Source organism: Periplaneta americana, chromosome 8, assembly GCF_040183065.1.
Source record: "Periplaneta americana isolate PAMFEO1 chromosome 8, P.americana_PAMFEO1_priV1, whole genome shotgun sequence".
In the NCBI taxonomy this organism is placed as follows: Eukaryota; Metazoa; Arthropoda; class Insecta; order Blattodea; family Blattidae; genus Periplaneta; species Periplaneta americana.
In genome coordinates, this window is record NC_091124.1 from 163,270,987 (window position 1) to 163,297,390 (window position 26,404).

The window sequence follows — 26,404 nt, forward strand, 5'->3', positions numbered from 1 at the left end:
AAGAGTTTAATATACCGCCGTAAACTGGGGATATTTGAACCACCTCAGAAAGTTTCACTAACTCCTACAAAAAACGTATACCTTGAGAAACTTTCATTGCTCTCCTATATGTTGAATCTTGCGACATACAAACCATAGGCAAGCAGCTTTATTGCATTGTCACTATTGTTATGTATTTATTTATTGTTTTATTAGTGGCTCAAGTTACCCAGGAAATGGGTATACTTGAGCCACCCATTTAAAAATGCTATGTGGTGCAAGTTAAACTTCATATGAGGATACTTGAGTTAATAAAACCTTAAATGATAACATTTTATAGATTTGGGTACAGTATATATGTAGTTTATTATCTTTAGCTATATTCTATAATTCACTGAGATAATATGCACACATAATTTTCTTTTCTTTAATTCCAAAATTTGAATTTAAAAATTACAAAAATCACAGAAACGAAAACATCTAAACACCTGATTTGGCTCAAATATCCCCGATGTCTCAAGTAACCCACCTTACCCGGTAATTAAATTATTAAACTAATGCAAACTAAAGAATTCAAAGAGTTTTCCCTTTATTTATTCTTCTTCTTTCTCAGGTTTATTTGGACCAGTAAACGAAAAGAAAATCGTTGCACATATTCAGGCCCTTTCAGCATCAGATTAACTGTCCGCTTAATTGCATACAAGTTTGCTAAGGAAATGGGAATTTATCATAAATTGAATGACGAAACTGAAACTGCGGGATAGACTTGTTAAATCCTTCTTGCAGAAGAATCCAGCCACAGCTGACCGTGAAGCAAGCTCAACATATCCAAAGAAAATGGTGAGATATTTTTTAACAGATTGTAGAATGTAATGACTGAACATAACCTTCTAAACAATCTTGGACATACATTCAATACCATCCAAGTAAATAATAAACCAAATAGTGTTATAATTAAAAAATAATAAAAAAAACTGTCCATTTCTTAAAATCTGGAAAGATGAGTGAAAATGTGACCATGACGGGTGCTGCAATGCTGCAGGTCAGTTTTTACCATCTGCTTTGATACTCAAAGGCATCAACAAAAAGAATGAATTTGGTGATAGTTTATCTGCAGGGTCTGATCTAACTGCTCATGCCTTCATTATAATTTTCTTTATAGTAATACCAATTTTAATTGGCGGATTTGGTAACTGATTAGTTCCATTAATATTAGGAGCTCCAGATATAGCACGAATAAATAATATAAGATTTTGATTACTACACCTTCCTGATGTATATATGAACCCCAAATCACTGTACATTAACACAGACTTATTTTTCAAGTGGTTTACTGAACATTTTCTCAAACGAAAGCATTTAGGGAAGTGCTTTCGGTTTTAGATGGCCACGCTTCTCATTGCAATTCTCCATTATTTTCTTGATAATGATATCATTGTATGCTTACCAAATCACTGCACACATGCATTACAGCGTTTGGACAAATATTTTTTTGGACCTTTGAAATGTTATTTCAAAAAAAGAATCAGCAGCATGGATGAATCTCCATCTACAAAGGAAAATAACTCAATATAAAATGGGACACTTAATTGGGGCTGCTTGGAAGAAAGTTGCTTCTGTGGGAGTTGGCATAAATGCTTTTGAGTCAACAAGTATTTTTCCTTTGAATTCGAACAGAGTGCTTGAGGATTTCTTATCAATTTCTGATAGCAGTGAAACTACAACTTAAAATGAAACAGAAACAGGAAATGATGCTCCAGTTTGGGTTTCTTATTCCAGAACCATCCTCTACACATTGCTCATCACCCTCTCCAGCATCTTCAACGAACATTTCCAATACAACATTATCATCCAGCACTTCTCCTGAAGCCATTTCGCTCTCCAAAATTGTTAACTCTTTTAGTCCAGTGCCCAAACTACCAAGAAAGATCTCAACAGCAAGATGGAAACTAGCATGTATCCTCACTGACACACCTAACATCAAAGAAAGGTAAGAAAAGCAAAGAGAAAAGGAAGCCAAAGAGCAGAGTAAAACCTTAGAAGAAAACCATCCCAATACTTCAGGTCCACAAATCAGAAAAGTTTGAAAAAGAAGAAGTCATCCAAAACCTCAGATCAAGAAAAGAAAGTTCTGATTGCAACAAGTGCTGTGAGTGCTGGGAATATTACTTGCTTACAACAAAGAATGAGATGTAGAAAATGAGATTGTAGAAAATGGTTTCATGAATTGCGGAGGCAATTGTGTCGATTGTGGTAGGAAAAAATACGAGAGTTAAACTGCGCCAATAAAAAATGAATCTTTTCATTTTCACTCTAACAAACTCAGTAGTCAACATCCAAATTATTAATACTTTGAGAACCTTACCTATCTGCAGCTTACAGAATTACTGAATAGGCCTATTTTCAATAAATGAGATATGTTATATTTTCATTTGCCAGGAGGCCAGCGGGAAAAAGACCTTTGGGGAGACCGAGACGTAGATGGGAGGATAATATAAAAATGGATTTGAGGGAGGAGGGATATGATGGTAGAGACTGGATTAATCTTGCTCAGGATAGGGCTTATGTGAAAGTGGCAATGAACCTCGGGTTCCTTAAAAGCCGTAAGTATGTGTTTTTATATTTAATGCACAGCACAATGTTTCATACTCAACAGATGCAGCATCTCTGCCGGCACTCCCAGGAGAGATGCCTCAAATCCAAATTTTAAATTTGTTCCCATACCCACGAAAAGTTAATTTCTACTTCTATTCTGCGTACACATTATTAAAACCCATATATTAAATACATTGCTTCTGAATTTTGAGCTGTTTTGAACCTTCTGGGAAAAAGTTATAAACATAATTTCAAAAAGTGCAGCATCATTACCAGATTTGCCGCGTGTGTGTGTGTGTTTTGTAATAGTATTATTACATACAAATTTTATTTTAAATTATTCTGTACTTATTTTTAAGAGACATGTCATAATAACAAATTTTTAAGTAACATTATTAATAAAATTATATCTAATGCATCTATGTATTATGATTATCTATTAAAAACTATGCATGTACTGATTGTTTATCCGCCATTGCACTTCTGTCTGCGCTATTTGTTTATTAATGTAATTATTTTTGTGTGTCTAGATATCTGTTTTGCCGTTTCACAGAAATCAATAACATTCTCTTTTTGGTTCACAGACGATCAATTTGTATACATTAATTGCTGTAATATGTTTAGATACCTGTATTCATTTAATCGTTTCTTGAGTTTGAAATTTTAAATAATATTTTAATGAAATATTTATGGCAAAATTATGTAAAGTCAGTATTACCGTATTTACTCGCGTAATTCACGCCATCGCATATTTCACGCACCCAAATTATTTACTATATAATTTAATAAATTAATTTCCTCGTATATTTCACGCATTTAATATTCGTGAAATACTGTAACAAGTACATACTGAAACTTGAAGTAATGAGGTGTGTTATGTTGAGGAGCCCTGCATGTACGGTATCTTAAATGCCGTAACGAGAGAGTGCATAGCGGTATTTGGGACCGGACAGCTACCTGTTACAGGCGCACCCTTCTCGTCTATGAAAGTCCTTTAAAAATACCGGTATAGGGTATTGACCTCCCCCTACCATTTGAATGGGGGTGGTTTGAAAGCTTTGTGTTGGATCGCATCAGTTGAGTTTGAGACTCGAAAAGGGAAACCTGTCAAAAGCCGTCTGTTAAAAGTTTTAACAATGAATGGTAAATCCCGATATTCGAGTCATACTGCGTCCTTCAAATTAAAAGTTATTGCGTATGCAGAAACACATGGCAACAGAGCAGCTGGACGTGAATTCACAGTTCCAGAATTTAATATTCGCTACTGGAGGAAACAAAAACAAGCTCTTCAAAAAAAAAAAATGCATCAAGGAAAGCATTTCGTGGGCCAAAAAGTGTAAAATTCCCTGATCTTGAAGACAAGTTACTAGGATATGTAAGGGAACTGCGTAGTTTTGTCATTTTTACCCTTAAAAATACCAGCTTGTGAAATTCCTCGCTTAATTCACGCACCCTTAATTTATAGATCGAAATTGCGGGAAAAAAGTGCGTGAAATATTCGAGTAAATACGGTAATCACGACACTTTAGAACAGAAGAACGAAGTTTAAGTTAAATGTTTAATAAAAAATTTCCGTATTATCATCGACTCTTTAGAAGAGAAGAATGTAGCTTGAATTAAGTGTCTTAGTAAAGTACTATACTCTCAAGCCACCTTAATTATAAATAAATGTTCCAAATATGTTATAAGAAAATAGTTAATTTCATTTTCTATTAAAATGTAGCATCATTTGTATGAAGAATACCTAAAATATGGCAAACTAAATGCATGCTACATGGCGTGATTGTAGCATTCAGAAAATGGAAAATTGCTCTACATGAAGAAAGAAGAAGTATAAAGAAATAAAGAGGTAAAGTATTTAAATTTACGATACACACATAAAATTGTAGGTATAGATACTTTATCATACCATCTTCTTCGGGATATTCTTGAAGTAAAGAGTGATAAAACTGGCATTAATTGTGCTGAGCAAGAGAGCTCTAAAGAGACAAAGATGTCTCAATAATAATAACAATAATAATAATAATAATAATAATGATAATAAATTAGTGTGTAACATTATATATACATATAATGTATGTATATATTATATTATAGTGCTTAAAAAAAATACAATAAATTCCCTATGCCTATATGAATGTTTGCGTTGTGCAGTTAGATATTTGGTGCACTGGATTATTTTAAACGTGAATAAATAAAACAGAAAATAAGTATATGTGCAAAATCTTAATCTAATCTATTACTAATTACACTATAAAATAACATATTACATTAGCAATTTATATCTAGAACATATGTATAGTTGGTTCTTAAAATAGTTTATAAACATTAATGACTGAGAAACTTACTACAGATGTTCTACTTTATTCACCACTCTTCGAATGCATAAATCATCAATCATCAAATCTCACACGAAGGAAAGGAATATTAAATGAAGTAACAGAGCAGTTATGCTGACTGAAATCGCATTGCTGTAATATATTCAAGCTGTACATTTCATGACAATGATAGTATCTTTTTATGTTACCGGTGGCCTATATGAAGGGTTTCAAACCAGGCATGACAAATCTACGTGAAATAGTTTTGGAGATATTAAAGGTTTAAGTTCAACTGCAAACGTTTGAAGTAACTTGGTGCCAAATATAATCTCACAATTGCAGCCTTCAGCAGTTAAGGAAACATTCATGTTAACTACATGGTAGCTTAAGAAAAGATAAGAAGGTGTGATTAAGATGAGGAACTTAATTTTTGTGGTATTGTGTGCTAGTTACGTCACTTGAAACTCTCCATATGTATAACAAGTGAAGGCATTGGGTCAAGTGAATAAAGCCTAGCAAATGCTTTTACTAGTACATTTTAGGCAAAAGCTAGTAATATTAGTGAATAAGATCTAAGATAAAGCTTTTGCTAAATAGAAAGATCTAGCGGTATTGGTAAAAGCTAAATTTTCCAGCATATACTAGAAAAAGTGTGAATAATACCAAGCATTGTCTTGATTTTATTAGCAATTGCTTAAAAAATTTTAAGTGTGGGTCAACCCAGACTTAAAGGTTTCAGTCTTTTTCTAAACTTTCATTTGAAATGGCGGGATTTATGCAGTTGAGGTCTCCCAAGTTCTACAGGGAACGAGTAAGGACCAGGGAAGAAGACTACTGTGATTTCTACAGGTTTAATGAGGAGAATGTGGAATGGATTGCTAATTATTTTCTTGGTGCGAAGAATGAATCCAGACTTATGAAAATTACATTGTTTTTACAATTATTATGGTTAGAATAACTGGTAACTTGCAATTATTATTAATTTAAATGCAAGAGATGTTTTCATTCTGTGACCATTCACAAAACTGTGTAAGTTAAGTCATTACTCTCACTGTTACTTAGCTTATCGTTTTTCAGTTCCTCTAATATTAACACCTCTTTTTCTTTTTGAATTTTTGTCAGCTGTAATTGTTCCAATAAAAGAAGTCTTTGTAATTCACTCGTCGAATTCTTCGTTTCCTCTGTTTTCGTGAGAATGAACTTGGACTTTTTTTTTAGGTGGCGATGGTGGGGAAAATTCTGAAGTAACTTGAGGTGCCTCAGAACAATTACCAACAGTTAGGACTCCTAAATTAAAAAAAAAATAGTAATGTAAACTTTCATATTTTTAATGTCTCATACTTGTTTAAATAAGTAAATAAAATTATTTTGACTCATCTGGAATTTTACTGAAGACAGGATTTTGATCTGAAGTCAGTAAATGTAGAAGCTCTTTTTCCCATGGCTTTAGGACTATTTTCTTGTTACCTGTCGCTGTTTTGTCCATTTTCTTTTTTACCTCTGCTTTCATATTCTGGACTTTCTTCTTTAATTGCTTCTCTGAAGTAGACTTCCCAAGTTCTTGCTGATATTCATTCACGATCTCTCCCCAAGCTTTTTCTTTTTTACCTTTGATCATAGGAATCTGTGATTTATTAAAAATCACAGGATGCTTGCTCAAAATAGTCACAAGCCTTGCTCGGGAATGGCTTCCACAATCATCAGGATACTCACTTTCCGAAGAAGACATTTCTAAAACTACACACCTGAACTACCCAGAGTCGAACTAAATAAATGTTAAAGAAAACATCTGAATTAACCCAACACAGAGTCAAAATAAAGAAAACAGGTGTTAATTAAAGTAATTTCAACAATCGATAATGGTATTGTCGTCAATACATGCCACACTGCAAATACACGTGTCTAGCCAGCAAAAGCTAAGATTTTCCAGCACTTTCTACCTAGCATTAGCAAAAGATTATTCACACAATGTTAAGCTAATGCTAATGCTAGTACTGAATGCTAGATAGCAATTGCTTTTGCTAATACTTAATTCTAACAGCTAAAGCTTACTTTTTATTCACTTGGCCCATTATTTGAGCTCACATAGTATATACAGTAAAATCCCTCGTATCTGGCATCCAAATAACCAGCAATACAAAAACAACAGCACTTTTGGCTAGGGAAAAAAAAGAAAATAGTCATTCATGCAAATGGAAGAGTCGAATGAAGATGTGAGTTGTTTTCGTGGATTGCACATGCTGCATATTGTGTTCACTCTTTACATTGTTTACGCGTGAAAACATAGACAGAAAACCCCGTTTTGTCCCTGGGATAGATCAGGTAGTATCGGTCTGTTGTTGCATTCATCTTACAAACAATGCACAGAGACGATATCTTTAAATTTACCACTTGAACTCTCCCGTATTGAGGGAGTGTTGGATGAGTCTAAATAAGAAAGTGTGAAATTCTCTGTTCCTATAGCATGTAAAAGTTTCATTCATGCGATAGATAACATCATGCTACTACCGCTAAGTGCAAGAAGAATGTCCTCACACTGAAGCAAAAGCTTGAAATATCGAGAAGATAGAGAGAGGAGTTAGTAGATCCAAATTAATAGACGAATAAAAAGTTGAAAGTTCAACTTTACAGTATATGATATAAAGAAACAAAGGCAGTCAACTTTGGTGATGTGGAGTAACGGTCAGCGCGTCTGGCTGCGAAACCAGGTGGCCCAGGTTCGAATCCCGGTCGGGGCAAGTTACCTGGTTAAGGTTTTTTCCGGGGTTTTCCCTCAACCCAATATGAGTAAATGCTGGGTAACTTTCGGTGCTGGACCCCGGACTCATTTCACCGGCATTATCACCTTCATATCATTCAGACGCTAAATAACCTAGATGTTGATACAGCATCGTAAAATAACCCAATAAAAGAAAAAGTAAAAGTAAAAAAAAACTTCGGTGATTCATAAGTAACAATGAATCTACTGTACATAAATCCCACTGTAAAAAATTGGGTCATGTTTTATACGAATGAAACACAATTAAAAGATCTGAGGGAATGTGCATTTCTGGGCTGGTGCTACAAGAAAAAGTCAAGGAATTGCACCAGAAAATGAAACTGCAAAGTGAGTGTGAATTTTTCGTTGAGTGGCTTAACAGATTCAATGAGAGACATGGGATCCAAAAACTAGATGTTTTCGGTGAATAAAGGAGTGCTGATGAAGTGTCCACAGATCAGTTTATTAATCAGTCCCAGAAAATTATGTCTGAGGGTAATGTTAGCGTCTTCCTACAACAATACTGGTGTGTGCAACGGAAACCTCGCCTAAGGGCTTCAAACAAAACAGTGATCGTCTAACTATTATGGTATGCGGAAATGCTGCAGGTACACACAAAGTGACATTGATAGTGATGGGGAAAATATCGAAATCCAAGGTGCTTCGAAAAAGTAAAAAATATCCCTGTCCATTATCAGGCATAGCTGGATTGCCACAGCCTGGGCTGTTAGTGTTGCCACATTAGGAAGTATGCACGAATTTCATGTTCAGTGAATATCTGAACCGAAAATTAGTGTATTTTTGTGTTAAGTCATTTGTTTTAATAAAGAAAATCCACACAGTTTCATGTTACTTAGTTATGATCAAGTGACTGAGAAATAAGTTTTATATGACTGCAGTTTCAACAGGTTGGCATCATAAAATACGAACAGGTAATTTTTTTTAAATACTTATTCAATTATCTGGGAAAATCTCACATTCGGAACTTGCCTGGTTCCATTGGTGTCGGTTAAGAGGGATTCTGCTACATATATACCATTAATAATAGTTTCAGTTCCATTTTCAGTGTTAAATATTGCAAAAGAAAATTGTCTTAATTTTTTCAAAATTCTTCTACTTTGCAGAATTATAATTTTTATACACTAAACATTTATTAGTCAAGTCATTACTGCATACAAACAGAAGAAAAAGAAGTAAAAAGTCCATTTTAATATGTTATCTTTTTTTCTCTCGTGTCCCAAGAGAAGTTCACATTATTGTGTTGCTTTATTGTTAAGTTTAATTTGGACAGTGTCTGTCATTTTGTCTCTGCAACTGCTTAATTTTTTGATAGTACCTTTCACAATCTGTAATCTCTTACGTAGTGAAAGGTTATTACAGTATTCTGGAAACGTTTTATTGATGTGGTAATGCAGGAAAAATTTGTGTGTATGTCATTTTCAATAACTTTATAATAACCACATCTGGAGTGATGAAAACCTTCATGTAGCATGATAGGACAAACATCATTATAAATTAGCCCAAACTTTCGGGTTGGAATCATGCATTATCATTTTTCCTCTGCGGACAGGAGACATTTATCTGCAACTTCTTCAAAATGAATTCCATCAGTTAATAGACTATGTACCTTTGGACATCGCCCAACAAATATGGTTCACTGCATAATGGCGCTCTTGTTCACTGTAGTCACAGAGTTCCGCAAGCTATTTACATGTCCATTTTCTACAAAGGTAGATTGTTTGCAGCAAGGGATCCACTGAATGCCCTTCTCAATCACCTGATTTGAACCCGATGAATTTTTATTTCTTAAAGTCCATTGTTAACATTTAGAAAAAGCGCATTGAAAATGGATGTGATCAAACAGTAAAATTCGAGATGTATTCAACAAAGCATGGAACAGAAGACCATTTTGAGCACTTTTTGTAACAAAATGTTGTTGTTGTTGTTTTCTAATGCCAGGTGTTTGTCAATAAAGTCATTTGACCTCTTGCACTCCAATATTTTTCAAAGATATTATCACGGTCAGCCACTGAAGCACAGATTTTGAGGTGTTCCAATAGCACCAGCATTCCATTGTAAGATGTTTAGTTGATTCTGTACCATTAAAATACTCCCCGCCTGGAGATCCGATTGGGGGACTATTTTACCTCCGGATAATTTTACCTTAATGGCACTCATTGGAATGGTTAAATGGCAAGTTGTAGCCGATTTAAGTGAACACCATATTTTAACGTTTTGGTGGCTACTTCTCTGTCTGGTGTTTACTATTTTTTTTTGTTTCTGTAAAAATTTATCTTGTTTAATTTCATTACTTGTTTCATTGGATTGCTTATTAATTATGTGATATTTGTAAAGAATAAAATCCCTTCTACCTCAGCAACAAGCATTTCTAGATCCATGTTCATAATATATGACCCTTTTTTAATGTTTGGTCGATAGGAATACACTCCTGGAATATTTGACACCAACTTAAATACAGTGTACATTGGTTACATTTGTGATAGCAAAACATACAAAAGTACTTGTATGAGACAAGAAACTAAAATCATAAGTAGAACAAACTGAGTGTAAGAATACTCACACAGCTGGCTCACATTAATCCAATTATAGTTTCTGCTGTTATGTGTAGTCTCAGGTTTCGCGATTTTATTGTTATTTCATTTAATCTACAAAACTTACCACCACAGTGGCCTGCCGAAAATGACAAAGTATCTCTAACAAAATGTAATAATATTACATAATAGAAGAAAAATATAAACATGAATTAGAATACATATAACAAAAGTGCAAACCAGTGAAATTACGTGCTGCTGTTATATAAATAATAATAATAATAATAATAATAATAATAATAATAATAATAATAATAATAGCCTAATGTGTCCCTTGAAGGGCAAAGGCCTCCTGCTAGAGGGTAGCTCTGTTTCACTAACGCGGTGAGCTACTCCGCGTTAGGTTGTGTCTAGTGTTTCTTTGTCCGGTTGGAGTTGATTTCGCTGTCACTTTGATTAATTTGATTTCACTAACACTGTGATTATATTGAATGCACTATCACTGAGTCAACTTGGGATGTTGTTTGTGGCTGGCACTGTCTTCATTTGTAGTCGACTTCCAATTGTTCTCCATGTTCCCCTGCTTCTTGCTATGCTGGACCATTGCTGACCTGCTTGTGTTGTGTAGAAGTCTGCCCACCTCTTCCTTGGTCTGCCTCTGTGCCGGTCTCCTGTGCGCGGGTCCCACATGGTGGCTCTGTATGTCCATCTTTTGTTTTCATCCGTGCGATGTCGCCTCCCCACTTCCACTTCAATTTGTTTCCTCTGTGTGACGTTTGTTGTTGATGCCATTTGGGACAGCGACTCATTGGAAATTCTGTCTCTTATAGTTATTCACAATATCTTTCGTTCCATTTTCCTTTGGCATATTTCTAGCGCATTCATCTGTCTGTTTGTTGTCGACCATGTTTGGCATCCATAAAGTAGTGTTGGGTAGACGCAGGTTTGTAGTACTTCGAATTTGAGTCTTCTGTTGATTGTCTTGTCCAGGAGTATGAACTGGAGGGACAAATACTATTTCAAAATCTGAATAGATGACTTAAGGGCCATAAGGGCAATTTCTTTACAGATTGTTCTTGGTAAATTAAATCGTTCACAAACATTTTGAAAATATTTTGTTACAGTTCTCCGGCTTCCAGTGAATAAGCCCACAATTTCAACTGTCTCCAGATAATAACAATTTTTAAAGAAGTCAGATGTTGATTCATAAATTTGCTTCTTCTCGTCTACTTCCAGAGAGGTCTTAAATCGTATGGTGGAATCCAAACTGTACTCTGTCTTCTTATTGCAGTCGATAGCAATGATGTCTATGACTCCTATTGGACACGTTGCTGTTGTTGATCTTTATGGCTGTTGCTATTTTGCTCCTTATCAAATGATACCTGGTGTCTCGGAGGAACTCTCCATAGTGACAAAAGCCAAGGGCATGTCTACTACCATTATCATTTTATATTTCTTTCATTAACATGGTATCTTCTTTTTACCAAAACTATTATTTTGAGCTTCATTGCTAAAAAGTAAGTCATATTACCAATGTATCTATTATAAAATTCTATGCATAATTTATGACTATTGTTTAATAAAAATTATAACAAACACTCGTACCTTGTCCTAAACTCTTATCTTTTTTGCAGAATGCGAGTAAGCGTTCATGAATACTAAACAAATGACACAAATACTACCCAACTTATTAGTATTTCCTATTTCTATATTAAGCCCAGAAATATTTTTTCCATACTATCTATAAACATAACATGTATTTGCTCGTAAATCTTCATTTAATATTCCAGGTAACAGACATTAATGAATTAATATTTAATTTGAAACTGTGTTAATTTTACTTTTATATTTCCCAATATTAAACTTTTTTAATTGCCTGATCACAATCTACAATTTTAAAGTTTGCAGCAAATTATCTACATTATATAGAACCAATTAAGAACCAACTTCATATAAGAAATTCAAGTTTCACTGTATGCAATAATTGTACAAGCAAGTTACTGATACTAAGATATTATTTCTTTATAAAGGTGATGGGAAATGCTTTCTTCCCATATACTAATGACAGAAATGTATTGCTCTTCAGCTCTGATATGTTATAGTTTAGTTACTTTCTTTCAGCTCAGCTAAGTTTTTACAAAATATGGTACCTCTCAGTTACTTTCTTTTGCACGATCAGTTAAGTGTTCACAAAATATGGTACCTTAACTACTTTTCCAGAAGTAGCATGATTCACTTTTTATTATTATGAATGTGTGTACAATGTGTCAACATCTTCTAATTCATCTTTAAATTATTTTTTGTTTATCTCTTGTACATTTTTATTTTTAAGCAGTTGAGAACACTTTCATTCGTAAAAATAACAAAGAAGCATAAGAACAAAGAAAACCATCTGAACCCTAATTGTGGTGAAGACTGTTAAAAATTATTATTGTGTCTATTTTGTTAGTATTCCACTCTTAATGGAACAATTCGGGAAAATTTAAGTAAATAAATACTATATACACATAATAAAATTTCATTCACTTAATTATTTTCCAGTATTTAGAAACAGTAAAAATTAATTTTTATTTGTAACTATATAAATAATTATTATAGGAAATAGAGTAGAACTTCGTTTATCATAAATTCCATTCTGAAAACTGCGATAACTAAACAAAGATAATTTAATAATTTATATCCAGCATTTTTTGCTCTTTTAGATATTTATTTTAGTTATTTTCATGGATTTTTTTATACACAGGGCAAATCTGCATTGTATTGTATTTTATGTGACAATTTCTATTTTCCTAAATTCGTTTACTAGTTGACTTTTTTTTATATGAACTCAATATAAATATTTTAATGTCCAGTCTCTATTTGATAGATTACCGTATTGCATTGGGATCCATTACTGTTAACTACAGCATAATTATAACATAATGTCTGTATCTTAATTTCATATAGGATTTACAGTTTAAATGTTTTTATTACTTTCGTAACAAAATTAACAAACTAGGCCCATTTAATATGGCATTGTTGCACTCCTAAAAACGATAAATCTATTGAACATTATAGTGCGAGCAACCAGCAAAAATCGAAAGGCACGGAATTCTTTTGTATAACATTTATTTATTGACCTTTTCCCAGAATTGAAAATAATGCAAATTACAGTACGGGTATGAACTAATTAAAACTGCTAGCAAATTCATGACAAGATGATTTTTCAAAGTCTTTATTTCCTTTGGAAATTTTGAAGAAATTTTCGTAAATTCGTTACTGTAGGCATTTTTTGTTAATTTCTAGGACTTCAAAATCTTAGACCTATTGCTAATAAAATAATACAAAACACTTGGGTTCATTATTAGTAGGCCTAATGTCCGAGATCATCCGACAATTAATTAGTCATTTAGCAGGAATTTACTGGTATGTGATTCAGAAAAAATAAATAATTAATAGAAATGGTAGGAAGTAGAGAATGGTGCTTAGTGGAAATTGTGATGATTAAGAACAATGATAATCGAAGTTCGACTGTATCACTATTCTGATTTGTCCATATTATCTTATCCTGTATACGGTATTTCGTAACAGAGCAGATTGATAATAACTTTTCTGCTAATAAATCATCCTGAGTCCCAATATTCTATTCAGTGTTATCACCTTATATCACTTTTCTATTCTTAGGCTTACACTTGCTTAGTATAATTAGTAATTATATTTTCATAAGTATGGTTATGTTGGACTCATGAGAAAGAAAGATTTCCCATTCCTCTGGGGAAATAATTGTGTTTCAGTAATAACAGTGCTTACCTATGATCCGCCTCCTGTTGTGCCCATGCCCGTGACCATGACCATGACCATGCTCATGCTTCACGATCTCCACGACATTGGACACAGTGTCGATCAAACGCATGTCTTGATGTTGGCCACCACCTGGACTTCTTCTGATTGGTGTTGGTGATCGCCCTCGCCTACTGTGAAAAAGAAAATGAAACACCAATGTTTTATAAACTATCATGAAGTCTGTAACGTCTTAATCATTTCAAAGATGTTATTTGTCATCCATATACTCTATCATACATGAATATAATTAATTGATGAACTAGTGGACTTACTCGTGTTAAATATGTAATATTTGTCAGGCTTACGGCTGTTTCAGTGTTTCACGCACCATCATCAGAGCCTACTAGATCACGGCGTCATCTCCAACTTCTCTGCCTGTTAGGAGGGCGTGTTTTATTGTTGGAAGGTGTTGGAATGTGGAGTCGAATAGTGTGTGTGTACTGAAATTGATCTGTGTGTTGAGGATTTGATCGGGGTGTGTTTTAGTGTGTTTGTATATTTCGTATTGTTCTAGTGTGTTGAGTTTTTGGTTCTTGGGTTGTGTGTGTAGGATTTCCATGTCCGTATTTATGTTATTGTCTGTATGGTTAGTATTGGTTATGTGATCGGCGTATGTAGATGTATTGTGTCCTCTGGTTATAGCTTTAATATGTTCTTTGTAGCGTGTTTGGAATGATCTGCCTGTCTGTCCTATGTAGAACTTGTCGCAACTATTACATTTGAGTTTGTAAACACCTGTGTGGTCGTATTTATTTGTTTGTGTTTTTTGTGTGTTGAGATGTCTTTGTAATGTGTTTTCTGTTCTGTATGTTATGTTGTATTTCTGTTTTCTGAATGAAGATGTGATCTTATGTGTGCTTTTGTTTTCATATGTTAGTGTGATGTATTTCTTGTGTTCTTGTGTTTGTGTTGTGTTTTGTGTATTTTTGTGTTTGTTAAGTTTTTGTTTTGTCTTCCTTATGATGTTGTCTATTATGTTTGGATTGTATCCGTTTTCTTGTGCTATGTATTTGATTGTGTTCACTTCTTCATTGTAGTGTTGTTGGTTCATGGGTAGGTTGAGTAATCTGTGTACCATTGACCTGAGTAAGTCCACTAGTTCATCAATTAATTATATTCAAGTGTTAAAAGTGGTGTACGCAAGATTCAAAATGGATACATGAATAATGATAATTGCACAATTTATACAATATTGGTGATTACCCACTAGTAACTGACTTCACTTCTGCAACAAATAAATTTAAAAGATTTTGTTTATTACTTAACCTGCTAGACTTGAATTTTAACACCTGATTAATTTCAATAATTCTGTTTCTTATTTATGAATAGTTAAATCTTGTGAGCAGTTTTGGTAATTGTTCATTCATTCAATTCAGGGATCATGCTAAAAGTCTATTCCACTCTATTTTTTTTCTTATATCTAAGGTTTATATATGTTCCATATATTACGGGATCGTGTCCCATATTATTATTATTATTATTATTATTGTGTCTCAGCATCCCGATAAACTTCAGGATGCAGAATTGTCCCGTATTTTGTGGATTTGTGTTTAACATTTTTATTCTCAAACTTAAAACATATAATTAACAAAAAATCGTTAGCTCTCGTTGATAAAAAATGTTTTACCAATTGGCAATACTGTCATGTTGAGAGAACAGTGCCACTAGCAGATGTAGTAATAACTATGTCAGTACTGAGAGACTGTTTTCCTGGATGAATTCCTTATGGACAAACGAAAATAATGGGTTATCTGTCGAAACTCTAAAAGCTATGTTCATTGTTAAAGTGTTTTAAACAATTTAATAAGGACTGTGTAGAATTTAATAACTTGGTACAACATAATCATTCTTTACTTGAGAAAATACATTCATGTGAGAAGTATATCACAGGGAGAGATCAATGATTCAGTATTGTTTGAAGTTGAGTTTTAACATTGCTATACCGGTACCCTATAATTAAGCTTAATGTATACTCTTTTCCCTTTGCTGATGTTCGTAAATAATAAAAGCAATAAAATTTGGTTGGTTATTCAAACCAAAAGTGTCCCGTATTTTTAAAAAACATACATGGTCGAAGGTAACCATTGCACTGAAATGAAACTGGTAATAGATCTTTAGGAGACATTTGAAAAACCTAAATAAGTTTTTGTCTAACATTCACTGTTTTAGAGGAAATCATTATGTTTCTATGAAACATTTGGCAAAATCACGGCTACTGCAATAACTCTACCAAGTGAGACCTGCATTGTGGCGGGCACAGTGAATAGTTAAAGACGATGTAGACCCGTAGTAATGTAAAGAAAAGCAACTCCTAGCATTCGTCTTTAGAGTAGGAAGGAAATGAGATAATTCGCTTATGGCTTAGTGGTTGCAATTTTAAATGGAAATACACATCTTGTAATATTATAAATAAATTGTAATAATTTTTCTGAAAATAAATTACAGCACATGGTATTATTTACATGCAAATTTAGACTGAAAAAGGTTAAATTAACGTAAATGTTTCTTGTTTAAATGATGTATCAAATTGAAAACAAAACGTGGAAACTGGAAATCAAAGTTAATGTTAATCTAGGCAAAAAAAAATCTTCTCAATACTTAATTTTTGAATGACTTTATGAACAGCTTCAAGCACACATTCCCCCTCTACTGTACTGTCACAGGTACAAGACAGTGTGCTGCTTTGCAAGATTTATTTTAACGAGTTTCGCAATTATTTAATTTAGATTCATGGCTAAACGGTTTGATTTGCAAAAATAGACTCAAAACATTAACTATTCAGATTATTTTTATCTATCTGCTTGTATAGCAATCAGCCATTTCTCTCGGACTGTTACCGCAATAGAGCATTACAAACACTGGGCAAAGACTATTTTTTTTCCTGCTTAACAGTGCTCCATCTAAGGAAAAGTGTAATAAAAGTTTTGTTATACAAGGGTGATCCAGGAAATAACGACCGTTCGTGCATACCCGCCGCGCAGATGACTCCCCTTCCTTGTTTGAAGGTCAACTGGCTTCCTTAACATGTGTTCTCATAATGTTGTGAGTACTGGTTGCAACAAGTCGCCATTGTGCATTTTGTGTTACTTCAAAATGAACGACGTGATTGATAATCCCGCCGACTGTGAGGTGAGGAGTGTGATTCGATTTTTGAATGCCCGACATTTGAAACCTGCAGAAATTTACCGGCAATTGAAAGAAGTGTATGGTGATACTGTAATGAATGAAAGAAATGTGAGAAAATGGTGCGAAATGTTCAACAATGGGCGAACAAATGTCCACGATGAAACTCGACCCGGACGCCCATCACTCATCACAGAAGACCTGAAGACTAAAGTGAACGACAGAATCTTGCAAGACAGGCGCACATCACTCGACGAATTGCATATTACCTTTCCTGACATTTCTCATTCTTTGCTTGGTGAAATTGTGTCGCAACATCTTGGCTACCACAAAATCTGTGCACGATGGGTTCCACGGCAACTGAGTGACCAACACAAAACTCAGAGAATGGCCTCAGCATTGACATTCTTGATGCGATATCACACAGATGGAGACGCCTTTCTTGATCAAACTGTGACTGGTGATGAGACCTGGGTGTCTCACAACACCCCAGAGACCAAGCGCCAATCACGTCAGTGGCATCATCCCTCATCACCCAAGAAACCGAGAAAATTCAAACAGACTCTCTCAACACAAAAAGTCATGGCTACTGTCTTTTGGGATCGCAAAGGTGTTCTTTTGCTGGATTTCATGCCAAAAGGCACTACGATCAATGCAAATCGTTATTGTGAGACTTTACAAAAACTACGGCGAGCCATCCAAAACAAGAGGCGAGGAATGCTTTCAAGAGGAGTTGTGCTTCTTCACAACAACGCCCGCCCGCACACTGCTGATTCAACTCGAGAATTGCTGGATCAATTCGGTTGGGAAATCTTTGATCATCCGCCCTATAGTCCAGACCTTGCTCCTAGCGATTTTCGCCTTTTCACTAAGCTGAAAGACTTTCTGGGTGGTACGCGTTTTGGAAGTGATGAAGAGTTGAAGAAGACAGTGAACATCTGGCTTAATGAACTGGCGGCAGAGGAGTATAACACGGGAATTCTAAAGCTAGTGAACAGATACGACAAATGTTTAAATGTAGATGGTGATTATGTAGAGAAGTAAAGGAAGCTTCAGTTATGTAACAGACTTTGTTTTTTCAAATAAATATATATATTTTTTAATTATTACAACAAAACGGTCGTTATTTCCTGGATCCCCCTCGTATTTAACATGTAGAATCATGTCTTAAATGTTGGTGCATTTGTCCTCTTCCACACTGTATATATGAACCCAACTCATATCCTGCTTTTTCAACATTTGTTCACAGAAAGTTAAACATTTAGAAACAATTGTTTTTATGTACTGAAATTTTACTAAGAAAGGAACTGCCGATGAGCTCATGTCGAAAGCTCTCCTCAAACTGCGCACATGGTTAGATCTGTAAAGCAGATAGAAAAAGAAGCTGCGAAATTAAAGCTTGAATGAAAGATCATCAAAACATTGAGACCCCCTCCAGGCAAAGAATGTTGACTGCATGAAGTTATCTCGCTTATCACATGACAACAGACATTCACGGAGGATGGCAACTCACCTACTCTCTCCTTAGTACCCACCATTGCTTTCTAATGCAACATTCCAAATAAATTTCCATACCTTTACAAATAATATGGACAGTTAATTTTTTATATTTATCTACAGTTGCTGAGGAAATGTGTGTGTGCAGTTTGAGGGAAAGCTTCGACATGAGCTCATTTATATTTCCTTTGTAAATGCATAACAAATGATCAATGTACAAATTTAATGAAATCTGTAATTTTAGCTTATGAATTTATTTTAGCTATGCAAAAAAATAACATTTTAACAAACGAATGCCAAAAGTCACCCAAGAACATCTCTCTGTCCCCCTTCACTCCTCTCACCTCTCTTCCTCTTCTCTCTTCTCGTCGGCACTGGTGGCAAGCATATTAACCTTAATGTATAACTTATTACAGCAATTTCTTAAAATACGCTTAGAAATAAATTATGTTAATTACCATTAGACAGAGAAGTGAAAATATTAGATAAACTTACATTTATGGTTTCCTTCCTTCTCCTCTACCTCCACAATTCCTACATTGTGCACAAAAATTAATTGTTAGACAAATCAGGCCTCTTAGTCTTTTAAGATAAATTCTGCAATGCTTGGGAAAAGTGGCATAAATCAGTTTCCACAAACATTTTTTTATTAATTTATTGACAACTTACAGAACATCTGCTCACTTGGGAAAAGAGACATAAGTATTTCTCCCATTACATTAATTCATACAGTAGAAAATCAAATCGACATAAACCAGTGTGAAGACAGTTTTTTTCCTTCTCCTGTAAAATTAACATTTTTGACTTGTGCCTCTTTTCCCGAGCACTACAGAATTGCATCATAATGGTTACGAAAAGATCTTTTCATTGCCAACAATTAATTTTGTGTGCACAATGTAGGAATTTTGGGTTAGGGGAGAAGGAAGGAAAGAAACCGTAAACTGAAGTTTATCCCAAAAGGGAGTAATTTTATTTAAAGACTTAATGAAACGGGGTTCGCCTAATAAGAGGAATAAATCTGCACAAAATATTAAAAAATGTTCAAGAGATTCATGCTGAAAAAGAAAAAAAAAACAGACCAAAGAAGTGGAGAAAACGGATGTGGAAACTGATGATATGTCAATATACAGTAATGACAACTTTTATCGTGTCAGACTTGTACAAGAATTCTTGTCAGACCTAGTATCGTTGACAGAGCTGTGGCTGTGACTCAAGTGCTAGCGGGCTGGTCTTCCATCCAGGCGGCCTAGGTTCGATCCCTGGCCAGGTCGTGATGGAATTTGTGGTGGAAAAATCAGACGTTGCAAAGGGATTTTCTGGGGGTACTCTCATTTACCTTTACCATTCCACCAACACTCTCCACTTTCCCTCATTTCATCTATCATCTGCAATAGTAAAAATAGGTTGAGAGTAATATGGGTTTCCTGTGCTGATATAGGAAGGGCTTGGGGCGCCAGGCCTCTGGGACTTGTGAGGTTACTCATCTGTGGATGGGATCTGGCTCTAGTAGAGACTGAGACAGGATGGCCCACCTATCAGCATTGCTTTCACGATGCTGATTCGGGAAGGGCTTGGGGCTCTGGGCCCTGGAGCTTATTGGGCTATCATTTGCGAATACGCTGGTTCTAACTCTATCAGGAGCTGAGACAAGATGGTTCACCTGTGAGCATCGGATTCACGAATGCCGACTGGTCTACCTGTCAGACTTATACTATTATCTCCGAATTTGTTATGCAAGTTTAATAATTTTATATATTAAACCAAAATGAAATATCAAATTTCATAATAATAAAATTATTCCATCTGAAGTAATTTTATCATCAATTGCCATACTAGATTTAGTTTTATGTACACTAGTAATTAATATTTTTTAAAGGCTTTAAGTTAATTTTAAACTAATATCCTTCAAAGATTTTCTAATTGAGGTTCTGGCTGATATGTATATCTATTATCAGGCAGTACATCTCACTTGACAATATGTGTCAGAGGAAGAACAATCGTTTGTATGCATCTGAACTCTGACTAGTGTATATGTAGCTAGTCGGCGATGTATGCAATGGAGGGGGAAAGGAACTGGTCACCCTACCCATTATCTCCTGGCCTAGTTGCCTCATAACTGGTGCCTTCTTGGTATCGCTTGTGAGGTTCAGATCTGTCTTTGGACAGTTGACTAAACAACATCAACAATCCTTCAAAGCTATAAATAAAGATTAAATTTCTTTAAGCATTCTGTAACAATCATCGCATATATAGGGTGCACAATGGGCCAAAGCATGCCACCGGGTCCAGTCTTTGAAAAGCCAAGCCAAGTATTGTTGACAGGCCCAGCAGCAGTGATGGACAAGGTTGCCAGATTCTCTCGTTAGGAATCCAGGACAGGTGACAATACTATGTACAGTTCCCCAAAAAAGGAATGAGCTCATTCTTTCCCCTGTCACAGCCTTCTCCAAAATCTATGAAAAAGTAATGTACCATATAAAAGATTCTATCATCATCTAGAACAGCGGTGAACACCCGCGGCCTGTCACTATGTTTGCTGGGGCCCGATAGTGAAGTTTCAAACTTGAAATTAAAAGAAATAATTGAACAGACTTGTATTATTAATTACTATAGTAAGACATTTATGTAAATTATTTATTATTAGATGATTCTGCGGCCCTCGAAAAGAGCATTTTTTTTAAATATTGGCCTGCAGTATTCATAAGGTTGATCACCCCTGATCTAGAAAGATACAAAATTTTAGTCCCAGAACAGTTTGGCTTCAGAAAAAATAAAGGCACGGAAAATGCAACATTTAGTTTAACTGAAAAAATTCTGGCAGCAGTTAATAAAAAATTACAAGTTGGTGGGATTTTCTATGATTTATCCAAAGTATTTGACTGTATAAATCATAAAATGCTACTAGACAAATTAGATTATTATGGAATTAAAGGCATTGCACACCAATGGTTTCACTCATATCTCATAGATAGGAAACAGAAAGTCGAAATCAATACAACTATGAAATCTGCAGTGCCTGGGAAAAGTGACACAAGTCAGTTTCCACAAACCTTTTTTGATAATTTATTGACAACTTATGGAACATCTGCTCGCTTGGAAAAAGAGACATAAGTATTTCTCCTATTACAATAATTCATACAGAAAAAAAATCAAATCGACATAAACCAGTGTAAGTTGTCAATAAATTATCAAAAAAGGTTTGAGGAAACTGACTTATGTCACTTTTCCCAGGCACTGCAGAACTATTAATAATGGAATTCCTCAAGGATCAATATTAGATCCCCTACTTTTTCTAGTGTTCATAAATAATCCCCCCCCCCCACTAATAAAAGATGTAGGTCATCCCATATTATTTGCAGATGACACAAGTATAGTAATTACAGCCAGTAACTTCAACACACTCCAATCTTCAACAGAGGAAATTCTCCTCAAAATATGTGACTGGTTCTCAGTCAATAAATTAATACTGTATTAAATTGTAACAAAACTAACATAATTCACTTTAAATCCTGTCCAAATTCAACCTCGCAAATTACAAGCGCAATAATTAACAATAGGTCCCTAATAGACACAACAACAACCAAATTACTTGGATTAAAAATCGATAATGTGTTAAATTGAAAAAATCATATTAATGAGATTATCCCCAAACTAAATTCAGCATGTTTTGCTATTAGATCTTATGCAAAAGATAGTAAATATCAATACTTTAAAAACAATACACTTTGCATACTTCCATTCGGTAATGAGTTTTGGAATGATATTCTGGGGAATTTTCATAGGTAGTAACAGTATATTCCTACTACAAAAACAGTAATTAGAATAATAGTAGGTGCCAAATCTAGGGGATTGTGTAGGACTATTTAAAAAAAAACTACAAATAATGCCCATGGCTTGTCAGAATATTTTTTCATTAATAATCTTCCTCGTATGTAATCGTGAAAACTTTTTAACTAATTCAACAGTTCATAGCATAAACACGCGTCACAAAAATGACTTTCATACTCCATCGGCAAGTCTATCATGCCTCCCTATGGATATAAAAAATGAAACTCAAAACATAACATATTTAGGGCCAAATTAAAGTACCTAATTTCTCACGCCTTCTATTCTGTAGGTGACTTCATAACATTCAACAATGCTTCATGAAATTGATACTAAAACTTTGTGTTGTACTAGTAGACTATATTGTAAACCTCTTCTGTATATATTTCAACTACACTGTAACTATAAATTAAGACTTTATAGTAGTATTACAGTATTAAGTTTTTTGACTTGTTCCATATTCTAGCTGTGAAGCAATGTATGAACACCATGGAATGTTAACAAATACAATCCACTTAAGGATCACTTAAAGAAGGTTCGTATAGAGAAAGAAAGTAAGAATACAGAAACATCAAGAGCAACTCTAAGACTCGTTTGAATTTGGCGCCAGGTAAGGGAGTGGTCGTGGGAGATCTTGAACAGCAGTTGAGATCACTGTAGGCTAGATGAAGTACAGCAAGAGAAAGATTATGATTCTGATCATTATAGTGATGATGAAGCAGCAAGAAAAGAAAACGAGAAAAGTAAAGAAGAAAGTGAAAAACTATGGGAAGAAGAATTTGTTATACTAAGATTTTCAATGAAGAATAGGAATAGATATTTCATTGGTAGAATAGAGACAAAAGTTGTTAGGGATTTATATAAAGTTAATTTTCTAAGGAAAAAGGAAACTGAAGGTTTATACACACTTCATTTTCCCAAGAAGTGGAAAAAAGTGATATACAGGTACCGGCAGTTCACAAAGTAGAAAATGAAACCTAACAAAGAGGAAAACATTCAGGAACACAGATGACATTATCAACGAGACTGAGTACGTAACTTAATTTGCAGCCAGTATGTATTACTAGGTAATTTTATATATTAGGTCTAATGATGTCTTGGATTAATGTGCAATTCATATTTTAAAACTAACTTTGTACTTGATTTATCAAAATCTTTCTTTAAAACCTTAAAACTGTAATTGCATTCACCCACATTAGAAACTTAAAACAACTTTCAATGGAAAATAAATGAGTGATTGCAGCTGACACCAATCAGACTACTGTTGCTTGAAACCATTGTTCATACTGGACGACGAAAATATTTACGTAACTTCATTACAATTAAGAATCTTATAATCCATTTGCCATCACTATTAACAAAAAAAGTTTAAATATTTACAAATTTTGATCGGTGTCACCAGCTTTTATGGTACTGGTATGGTTGTTTAGGTAACTGTCCGAAGGCAGGTTTGAACCTCATAAGTGACACCAATAAAGTATCACTCATAGGCAACCAAGCCAGGAGATAATGAGGTAGAGTGGCCAGTTTCTTTCCTCTTCCACTGCATATATTGCTGACTAGTAACATATTTCATTAATCAGACTTAAGATCCATACAAACAATTGTTTTTCCTCTGACACACATCGTCAAGTGAGATGTACTGCCTGATAATAGATGTACATATCAGTTAGAACTTCAATCAGAGGTTACTGGTACAGTACATAATTTATTTCTAAGGATATTTTAAGAAATTGCTGTAATAAGTTTTACATTAAGGTTAATGAGCTTGCCATCAGTGCCAACGAGAAAAAGAGAGGAGTGAAGGGGGACAGAGAGAGAGAGAGAGAGAGAGAGAGAGAGAGAGAGAGAGAGAGAGTGGGAGGAGAGAGAAAAAACAAAGTACCAATGTCGAGCAGGTATGTTAGGTATTACTTATTATGTCAAAAAGCTGAAGTTTTTATGGATCATGGCAATGTACACTTAATGGCAAAAAAAAATGGGCCGCCGACATTTTCTAAGTTCCAGATACATACCGCTGCACATGCTCGTCTCGTCAAAGCCACAGTTCATCAGGTAACACATAATTAAACCATTTAAATTTGCTGTATTTTGTTTAAGAGTCTAAAATATGCTATAAAATCGAATGGAGGGTTGATTCTAGATACATCAGGGCTTCTGAAGAGTGAAATAATAATAAAATTTATAAATACAAAATCAACCAAAGCGAATACGAACAGGTAAAGCACGTATTATGACAAAACGATATTAACAATCTCAGTAGCGTAAGTCGTTACAGCATTGGTGTATTGACGAATTAATAGTAGTACCTCAAGATTCGAATCTCCCTCCAATCTTTTTTTTTTTTTTATAATTACAAATTTGCCATCATATATGTCTCGCAAAGCTATATTTATGTGGCGACATCTCTTAGAATATGCCCAAACACTAATAAATAATAAACCTCCCTCTGTCTTCCAAGCAATAGGACTCCTGTCTGTTAATAAAATGTTCTGTCTCATCATTACGCTTGAAGATGGCAGAACGACAACAACTCCGTCAACCAGTCATTGCCCTGGTTCACGTAGGTTATTCTGCGTCGATGGTGGCCAGAGATATTGGAGTACCATTGTCAACTGCTAAGCAGTGGGCTAAATTTTTTATCGAGAATGGTGAAGTTGTGAATCGTCTCGTTTCTGGTCTGCCACACATCTCTACAAGGGAAGAGGACGCTATGTTATTGAGAGAAGCTGAGAACCACCCCTTTGGAACTGCCTCTCAACTCAAGATGGCGTCCAACTTTCCATGTTCTCCACACACACACCGTGAGGAGATGTTTTAGAGAGCGTGGCATACAGTGTCATCAAGCTGTGAGGAGAGAACATTTGACGATGGAGCATGCCGTGGACCGTCTAGTGTATGCTACTCTCCGACAGGACTTCGATTGGAGAAATGTCATTTTCTCCGACAAGGTAATTGTCTCCAGTAGCAACGATGGTCCTGCTCTAGTTTATCGTATGGATGGCCACCAATACGATGAACGCTTCATGAGATGACTTAACAGGTCAGGTTGCGTGAACGTTGCGTGTTGGGAGTGGATCTCATATGATGGGGCAAAACTTCTAGAACGTATCCACAGTCAGTTTACAGCAGAAGTCTACGAACACATTTTGGCAAATGAAATGATCCCTTCCGCCGAAGAACGATATCCAGAAGGAACAGTCTTTTTCCAGCAGGATAATCACCGGTACACACCACCAACTGGATTCAAAGATGGTTTACGAGGAGGCCTGATGTCGACCTGGTCGACTGGCCTCCAAAACCACCAGATATGAATCTGATTGAAAATTTGTGGGCTATAATCAAACGGATCCTATGCTCTAATTGGGCAGAACCACCACTCATTCGGACAGCTGACGAATTGTAGGACAGAGTTCTAGATGCGTAGGAGGAGGTGGCCATGAATTTAGATCTGTTCCATAATCTTACGGACTCCATGCCGCGCAGAATGAAGGCAGTTATTGATGCAGATGGTATGTGGACGAGATACTAGTCCGCACCACAGGGCTTTTTTTGTTAATATATTAACAAATTATTTGTTTTTTGTTAATTTAATTATTTATTTATGTTCGATATGCATCCGGCTTTTTAGGATGTGAAACAAGTAATTTTGTTTATACAGGTCAGGTCTTGCCTGTTAATAGCCCACAGATGATAGGCAATAATATTTTTACATGGCAGGCATAACGAAATTTATGAACAAACACCATTTCACATTTAAACTAATAAATTAATAAAAAACTAGAATAAAAAAAAATTACCGTACCGGGAGGCGAACTCACAACCTCTGACATGAAAGTCAGACATCTTACCACTAGGCCGCACATAGCTCATAAGGTTGACTACAATGTAGATGGATGACTTTCAATGAAGAGACACCACAGCAATGCCTTGGA

General features: G+C 34.9%; 1 protein-coding gene across 26 annotated transcripts in view; it reads right to left on the minus strand.

Annotated features, from left to right (window-relative positions):
- Positions 1–26,404, minus strand: part of cac (calcium voltage-gated channel subunit cacophony) — a 1,051,854-nt gene that overhangs the window by 22,251 nt on the left and 1,003,199 nt on the right. For 25 of the 26 annotated variants that reach the window (XM_069834011.1, XM_069834005.1, XM_069834017.1 and 22 more), the window contains 2 exons: positions 13,992–14,155; positions 4,484–4,501 (listed from right to left, as the gene is read on the minus strand). In XM_069834011.1, coding sequence (XP_069690112.1) covers positions 4,484–4,501; positions 13,992–14,155 — 182 coding nt within the window. The remainder of the gene's footprint in view (positions 1–4,483; positions 4,502–13,991; positions 14,156–26,404) is intronic. The other variant, XM_069833998.1, reaches the window with a different exon arrangement.